Raw genomic sequence first — 8,295 nt, 5'->3', positions numbered from 1 at the left:
GACAGGGCCTCCAACAAGGTTGGGTAAGCCCCTGTTCCCGTAAGATCGAGGCACTTGAGGAAGGACATACACTCAAGGGATGAGCTACCCCACAGTATCACACGTGGTCTGGGGTCTGTAGCTATTTGTTCCAGTCACGTACACCAGTTGGAGTATTACATTTTGAGAATAGCGCCCCACTTACCCAGCTGTCTTCACCTCAGACCGTGTGATTTGGGCCTCCAGAAGTTGTCCTGTGAGTCACTCAACCCATGGAAACCTCACCCCACCCTGACCTCAGGTAAGACAAAAGATGAAGACCCTGGCCGCTGGGCCCACCCACATCTCTCCCCCCATTTGTTCACCCACCCACCCTGTGGCTGCCACCTCAGGCCAGGGCTGGGGAGGGGCTGGGAGCTGATGTGGCCACCTGTTCTCCGCACAAAAGGGGGGACCGGAAACCATGTCCTGGGGTACGTTGTTTGGGGTCCAGAGCTGGGATGCAGGTGTGGGTAGGAAGTGGGCCAGGAGGTTGATTTCTCATGAGCTCACACTTGCTGAGGGCCAGGAGCTGTTCCAAGCACTTCACAGGTAGTAAGTCTCTCATTCTTCACAACCAATAGGGTCTACACTCTTATTATCCTCCTTTTTAGCTGAGGAAACTGAGGTACAGAGAGGCTAAAGAAGTGCACCAGGCCACATAGCTAGGGCCCAACGGAGCCGGCCCAAGCCCAGGCAGTGGGCTCCGAAGCCCCCGCGGTGAGCTCCCACGCTGCGCCACCTCTTATGTCTCACATGTGTGGTGCCATAGATCAGAAGCAGGGGAACGGCCCTTGCGGGACTGCCCATCAAGCCCAGAACTGAATCTCAAAGTCCCCAGGCCCCTGTGTTCACTCCACACGGAGCCTCACCTGTCTGTCCAGGTCCCCACACCCCAGGGAGCTCTGCTTGTGGGATGAGACCCTGGCCCCCACAGCTTGCTTCCTGGAGGGTTGTCAGAAGGGCCGGATGAAGAGGTGAGGACAGGATGGGTGCTGGTGGGAGGGGGAGAGCAGAAGGGACCTGTGGCCACAGCAGGAGGGGCGGGACAGGAAGCAGAAGTGATATAAACAGTGGTCTGGGTGATGAGCTGGGTGGTGAGCCTGCCGGGGTGCTGACACCATTTCAGGAGCGTCTTCTGCGGAGAGAGAGCATCTGTGGAGAGCATCTCAACACGGGACCCCAGGTAGGGAGGAAGGCGGGCGTCGGGGAAGCTGGGAGCCCCTGGAGAGGGGCATGGCAGTGGGGCTGCTCCATGTCGGGAAGAGCCTGATGGAGCAGGAAGTGCTGTCACCCATGAGACTGTGCCTTGTCACTGACTCTCTGGGTGGCCTCATGCCTGCTCTGGGCCTCAGTGTCCTCATAGAGATAGTGGAGACGTTATAGGGCATCGTCAGATGCGGACAGGGAAAGGCTGCTAGTAAAGCTAGAAACAGACTGCCTGGGAGATCGTATGATGAGGACCAGGTAGAGACAGAGCTCTGTGATTAAGGTCATGAACTGTGCTGGCCTCCCAAATGGGATGACCCTAACTGGGATGACCCCAGGGCCTTCTCCTCTGGACTTCCCCAGGGCCTGTGTGTCGCCTGGAATCCTACCACCCAGTCATTCCTTCGGGTGAGGCGCAGGGTGCCCCAGCTAGAACACAGGGCTCCTGCTTTCCAGAGCCCCCCGTGTCTCAGAGAAGCTGTGATCCCTGGAAGGTGCTAGAAAGGACCAGCCTCCAAGGGGTCCAGTTTGGATAGGGGTAGAGTGTGGAGACTCCAGATGATAAACAGGTCTGGGTGAGGCTCCAGAGCCACCTCAAAATAAGGAAGAAATTTCAATTATTGTTCAACAGTAGGCCTCAGGCAGCTCGCAGGCAGTGCCAAAATTCTGCAGGGCATGGCAGAGAATGCCAGAGGAGGCGCGGGCCTCAGGAGCCCTGGAGAGGGAACGTAAAGCCCTCCCCACACAGGTGCAAGGGCATAGGCACATGCCCAGCTTCCGGGCGGGAACACGGGCTGCTGTCCTCCCCAGCGGGAAGGTAGGGACCATAAGGGCAATGCGTTCTTTCTTTCCCGATTCTGTTAAGGGCTTCATGGGAGAGAGACCGAGAATGAGAGAGGAGGGGTGGGAAAAGCATCGCTTGTTCTGGGGCTCCAGAATCCAGGCCTCTCTATGGTCGCAGATGCCTCCCTAAATGTGTTATGTCCCTCTGCTATACGCAGAGCCCTGGCCCCACCAGCAGCGTCTGTGGTCCTGGGGCCAGAGCCATCTCCCTGGATCCCCATTACGCCTTAAATAATGAAATCCCAGCGACGCCCGGATGGCTCAGCAGTCGGGTGCCTGCCTCCGGCTCAGGTTGTGATCTCAGGATCCAGGATCGGGTCCCGCGTTGGGCTCCCTGCAAGGAGCCTGCTTTTCCCTCTGCCTGTGTCTCTGCCTCTTTCTCTCTCTGTGTCTCTCATGAATAAATAAATAAATCTTTAAAAAAAAAATCATGAAATCCCAGCAAGGGGCACCTCCTGCCTGTGTGACCCCCTTGGGCAAGTCATTCCGCACCTTGGGCCCGTTTGCACGGGGGAGGGATGGGCCAGGTTTGTCAAGGCCAGCGCAGCTCTGACATTCGGTGACTTGCGAGATCTCCCCTTCCGTCTCCGCTCCATGTGCCGCGATGGCTCAGCCTCCACACCTCTCCTCTGCCCACAGCTTCCGGAGCCCAGACGCCCCCTGTCTCCGCAGCTCCATGGGTGCCCGCCTGTTCCTCCCGGGCCTCGTCCTGCTGCTGCTGCCCACGCCCACCCCAGCCCCCTGCCACACGGCCACGCGCAACGAGTGCCGGCGCAACCGCTGGTTCGTGCCTGGCTCGATGCTGGCCGGGGAGGGCATGGACGTGACCAGCCTCAAGCGCTCGGGCTCCTTCCCAGTCGACACAGAGAGCTTCCTGCGGCCCGACGGCACCTGCACCCTCTGCCGCAACACCCTACGGGGGGGTGCCCTCCAGCGCCTGCCCCTGGCACTGACCGACTGGCGCGCCCAGGGCTCGGGCTGCCAGCGCCGCGTGGTCAAGGCCAAGGCCAGCTCCACCGAGGGTGTGGCCAGGGAAGCAGCCAGCAACATCCACAACGACTGGCGCGTGGGGCTGGATGTGTCTCCCAAGCCCAACATCAATGTGCATGTGAGCATGGCCGGCTCGCACTCCCGGGTGGCCGACTTCGCTGCCCAGAAGACCCACCAGGACAGGTACAGCTTCAGCACTGACGTGGTGGAGTGTCGCTTCTACAGGTGAGCGTAGCAGGTGGGGGTGGAGGGGCTTGGGAGAAGGTGTGGGGAAACTTGGAGCGGTCTGGGAGCCCTGGAATGGCAGGGTGGGGACTCGGTGCCCCAGGAGGAGACACAACCCTGGTTCTCACACACTAGGTGGGACAGTGCCCCCAGGTCTCCTTCCCGGGGTCCCTGAACAGGAAAAGCCTCATAGAGAACAGGTGGAGGAGAAGCGAGCAAGGCTGTGCTGAGATCCCCAACACGGTGCCATTCAGATCTACGGAGTGCCCAGTCCCCTCTGTCCTGTGGGCAGGTCACCTGGCAGGAGATTTCCCATCACTGGGCCTCATGCACCCATCCGCCCACGATCATGTCTGCCACGTATCAGGCTCTGTGCTGGGAATTAGGGCTACAGTGCCAGACAGCAGCATTACACCCCACCCTCAAGGACCTGGGTCTCACACCCCAGAAACACACGGTGTCCATGGAGGACCCAAGTCACCCACCCTGATTTCTCCCACAGTGAGACAGGGTGGCCAGAGCTGTCAGGATCTCAATCTAGAGGCCAGACGGACCAAGGCCTCAGGATGTAGGTTCCAAGCCTGGAAAGTCACCATCAGTGTAGCATCATCACCTTTATAACTAAAAAAGAACAGAGAAGAAAAAACTTAATTTTGAAATGGAAAAGGAGAGATTCAGCACACGTAGGTCACCATGGAGTGACAGAATGGGTTTCCCTGGCAGCTCAGCGGCTAGAGCTTGGGCTCGGCGCCAGGCCACCTGGTTCAAGTTCTCTTTCTGTCACCTACCCGTGACCCTGGGCAATCCTGCGGGAAGGCTGATGGGGAATGCTAACCATCTGGTGTTCCTCTCCTCCTTCAGTTTCCACCTGGTACACTCTCCGCCACTGCACCCCAATTTCCAGAGGGCCCTCAGCGACCTGCCCCCCAATTTCAACACCTCCACAGAGGCTGACTACCTCAGGCTCATCTCCAACTATGGCACCCACTTCATCCGGTCCATGGAGCTGGGCGGCCGGACCCTGGCCCTCACTGCCCTGCGTACGTGTGAGCTGGCCCTGGAAGGGCTCACAGCCGATGAGGTGTCAGACTGCCTAACAGTCGAGGCCCAGGTCAGCATAAGTGACCACGCCAACCCTTCATCAGAATTCAAGGCCTGTGAGGAAAAGAAGAAGAAGCACAAGATGACAACCTCCTTCCACCAGGCCTACCAGGAACGCTTTTCCGAGATAATTGGTGGCCACCATACCTCCATGAGTGACCTGCTGTTTGGGAACCAGGCCGGGCCGGAGCAGTTCTCAGCCTGGATGGCCTCACTGCTGGACAGACCCGGCCTGGTGGACTACACCCTGGAGCCTCTGCATGTGCTCCTGGAGAGCCAGGACCCACGGCGGGAGGCGCTGAGGCAGGCTGTGAGCAAGTACGTGATGGACAGAGCCCGTTGGAAGAACTGCAGCAGGCCCTGCCCCCCGGGGCAGCAGAAGAGCCCCCACAACCCATGCCACTGTGTGTGCCACAACTCAGGGATCACCAACCAGGACTGCTGTCCCCGGCAGAGGGGCCTGGCCCACTTAGAGGTTATGAACTTCCAGGCAATGGGCCTGTGGGGAGACTACTTCACGGCCACAGATGCCTATCTGAAAGTCTTCTTTGGAGGCCAGGAGCAGAGAACCTACACGGTGTGGAACAATAATAACCCCACGTGGGTGACGCGGCTGGACTTCGGGAACGTGCTCCTATCCACGGGGGGGCCCCTGAGGGTTCAGGTCTGGGACCAAGACTATGGCTGGGATGATGACCTCCTTGGCACCTGTGACCAGAAAGCACAGTCTGGCTCACATGAGGTCAGGTGCAACCTGTCCCACGGTCACCTGAGATTCTCCTACATTGCCAAGTGCTTGCCTCACCTGACGGGGGCAACCTGCCTGGAGTATGCCCCCCATGGTCGTCTGGGAGAGCCTCCAGGAAACCGGAGTGGGCCAGTGTGGTGAGAAGAGTGGGCCTTGAGAGGACCTAGGGTGCCTAGGCCTGGACTGAATGGGGTTCTCACAGAGGGAGCCAGGGCCTATCTTCATACCCCCATTAGACAGATGGAAAACTGAGGCCTTTTTTTTTTTTCCAACGAAGTGCCTGAAAGGCCAGCCCCAAGTTTCCGGTCCAAGGTGCCTTAGCTCTCTGATACACTTGTGCCCCCAAAACGAGCTGGGGCCAGGCCACAGCCTCCAGCCCCTGTTACACGGGGTCAGGAGCTGGGCAGAAAGCCAGGAGGCCCTTCCTCTTAGGCTGCCTCATGTCATTGAAGACCTTCCCTTGGGGATCCCTGGGTGGCTCAGTGGTTTAGTGTCTGCCTTCAGCCCAGGGCGTGATCCTGGAGTCCCGGGATCCAGTCCCACATGGGGCTCCCTGCATGGAGCCTGCTTCTCCTTCTGTCTGTGTCTTTGCCTCCCTCTCTCTCTCTCTCTCTCTCTCTGTGTGTGTGTGTCTCTCATGAATAAATAAATAAATAAAATACTTTAAAAAAAAAAAAAAAAGACCTTCCCTTGCGGCCCTTGGTAGTACGGGCAATCCTTCACCCTCTGGAGTCTAACCCTGCCTGCCCGGATGGCTCTGCCTTCCCTGTCTCCTTTGCACCACCCCCCACCCCCCAGCTTTGCCCCTGAGCCAAACCGAGAACTGTCTGAACCTGCCTGGTGCGTGCACTGCCTGAAGGAGGACTAATGAACGCGATGTGATGGTGACGGTCGTGGCGTGGTCGTGGCAGAGGAGAGGATGGGGACCAAAGACGGCCCTGGAGACCAACTTCTCCATCAGCAACCCTGCACAGCCGGACAGGTGGCTCACCCCGGGGCAGGCTGGGTAATAAACAAACTGGCTTTCCCCCTTTTACTGGAAATGCGGGGACCCAAAATATTTTACTTCCCTCGTAAGTCTTGATTCAAGAAACAGCAGCACAAATTCGATGACCAAAGGCAACAGACGTTCAGCTCCCACCTGGGTGGCCACAGGGAGCGGTGGTGAGGACTACGGTGAGCTGACGGGCACGTGATTCATCTGTGCGTGTCGGGGGCGGGAGGGGGGCGGTGGGGTCTGCAGCTCTGCACCCACCAAGCACTCCCAGGCAGGAACGTTGAGTTGGGGGCTAGCAGGTCTTCTAACTTCTGCAAGTAGCCAGAAACCCCAGATCAACAACTCTAATTGTTGGCAATGCAGTGCACTTTGCAAAAATAAACCCACGGGGGCGTGGTAAAAGCCAAAGGAGAATGTGTGTGCAGGCCACGGTCCACCCAGAGCCATCGGCTTGAGAGCTGTAATTTCAACACAACCCGTCCGATGGGCTGAAGAGCTCTCCCCTGTCCCATGGCGTGAGGGGGGGAGGCGGTGGCTCCAACAAGGTGGTGCAAGGGGGAAGGCGGTGGCTCTAACAAGGTGGCACCTGAGGCCTCCTGGCCTTGGCATGAAGTAAGCCCTGGAGCCTCGGGTTCTGAAATCAAATGAAATGGTCTTTGTTTCAAGGGCTTGGGACACAGGCCTTAGAACACAGGCCCACAGGGGGTGGGTGGCGAGATTTGGGCAGCCTCCTGGAACTGGCAGGATTTGGCCGCGCGGGGCTGCCGTCAGAGGGGCTCCGAGTTGCTGGCGTGGCTTCCTGACTCTCTTTGAAACTCCCTGCAAAGTCAAGTCAGCCTTTTGAGGTCCGCGTGGACCTGACCCTCCAATGCCCAGCAGTCACATTACACTGAGCCTGATCCCCAAGTGGGGCGGGAGGGACTGGTTGGCTCTAAAAGCCTGGTTGCAGCCCATGTTCTTACACCTTTCCCTTCACAGCCACGCACACACCCAGGAACACAGGAAAAACATTGGAATGTCATGCTGGCCGCTGCACCAATCAAAAATAAACATGGGTGTGGGCCGCACCCCTCTGGGAAAGCAGGAGCAGGGCGGGCCTGGCTGGGGGGCCTGCTCTGACCAAAGAGGGGAGCTTTGTTTATGTGCCCACAGGACCAGTGACCTCCAGCCATCGCTCTGTGCCCAGTGCCTTGGTTTCCCCAAAGGCTACTCTTGATTTTTCTCCCTTCTCAGGACTGTTTGGAAGGGGGGCCGTGAGCCTTTCTAGAAGGTCAGTGCTACACATGGGGTACTGAAAGGTCATCTCGTTGCCCCTCCTGGTTTGACACATACGAAAGCTGAGGCCCAGGATGTACCCGTGGCTGCAGAAGTTACCGGCAGAGCCAGGTCTTTAGGTCCCAGCGATGCCACCCGACAGCGCCACCGAGAGCCCAACGGGCTCTGGAGAAAAGGGCCCTCGGCCAAAGGGGTGCGGGATGGCCCAGAAGGAGGAACGGCCGAGGCCGTGGAGGGCGGCTCGCCCCCGCCCTGATGGAGACCCAGTACGACAGCGCCACTTCTGCCCACGCTTGGGAGACTGTGAGCCCCAGGCCCCTTGTTTTATTTGTTTTGTTTTGTTTTGTTTTAAAGATTTTACTTATTTATTCATGAGAGACACACAAATGGAGAGAGGCAAGGACACAGGCAGAGGGAGGAGCAGGCTCCATGCAGGGAGTCCGACACGGGGACTCGATCCGGGGTCTCCAGGATCACGCCCTGGGCCGAAGGCGGCGCTAAACCGCTGAGCCACCGGGGCTGCTCATGGTTAGTGATTTCTAATGCAGTCGTGCAAACAGACCTCCCTGAAATGATTATAATTCGAATGCCTCGTTGGCTTCCGCTATGGTCTGAGTGTTCGCGTACCCTCAAAATCCATATGCTGACGTCACCAGGCCCAAGGCGGTTGTATCAGGACGGGGTGCCATGGGAGGGCTGCCGAGGTAAAAGAGGCCTCAGAGACATCCGTATGAGGACCCACGGAAGGAGGTGCTCTTCAAACAGCAAACAGGCCCGCTGAGTCCACCGACACCTTGACCTGGGGCTTCCTGCCTCCGGAAGTCAGGGAAATGTATTTCTCCTATTTGTAAGCCCCCCCCCCGTCTGTGATATTTTGTCAAAGAAGCCC

At 58.3% G+C, this 8,295-nt stretch overlaps 1 protein-coding gene across 1 annotated transcript; it reads left to right on the top strand.

Annotated features, from left to right (window-relative positions):
• The first annotated feature begins 1,104 nt into the window (after window positions 1–1,104).
• PRF1 (perforin 1) lies at window positions 1,105–6,244 on the top strand. The gene is made up of 3 exons (XM_025434685.3): window positions 1,105–1,204; window positions 2,710–3,285; window positions 4,147–6,244. Exons 2-3 carry the CDS (start codon window positions 2,747–2,749, stop codon window positions 5,273–5,275), a joined length of 1,668 nt encoding a protein of 555 aa, XP_025290470.1. The 5' UTR covers window positions 1,105–1,204; window positions 2,710–2,746; the 3' UTR covers window positions 5,276–6,244.
• The last annotated feature ends 2,051 nt before the right edge of the window (window positions 6,245–8,295 follow it).

This window comes from Canis lupus, chromosome 4 (genome assembly GCF_003254725.2).
Source record: "Canis lupus dingo isolate Sandy chromosome 4, ASM325472v2, whole genome shotgun sequence".
Taxonomy (NCBI): domain Eukaryota; kingdom Metazoa; phylum Chordata; class Mammalia; order Carnivora; family Canidae; genus Canis; species Canis lupus.
Note: the sequence above shows the minus strand (reverse complement) of the source record. Positions and strands in the feature narration are given on the sequence as shown.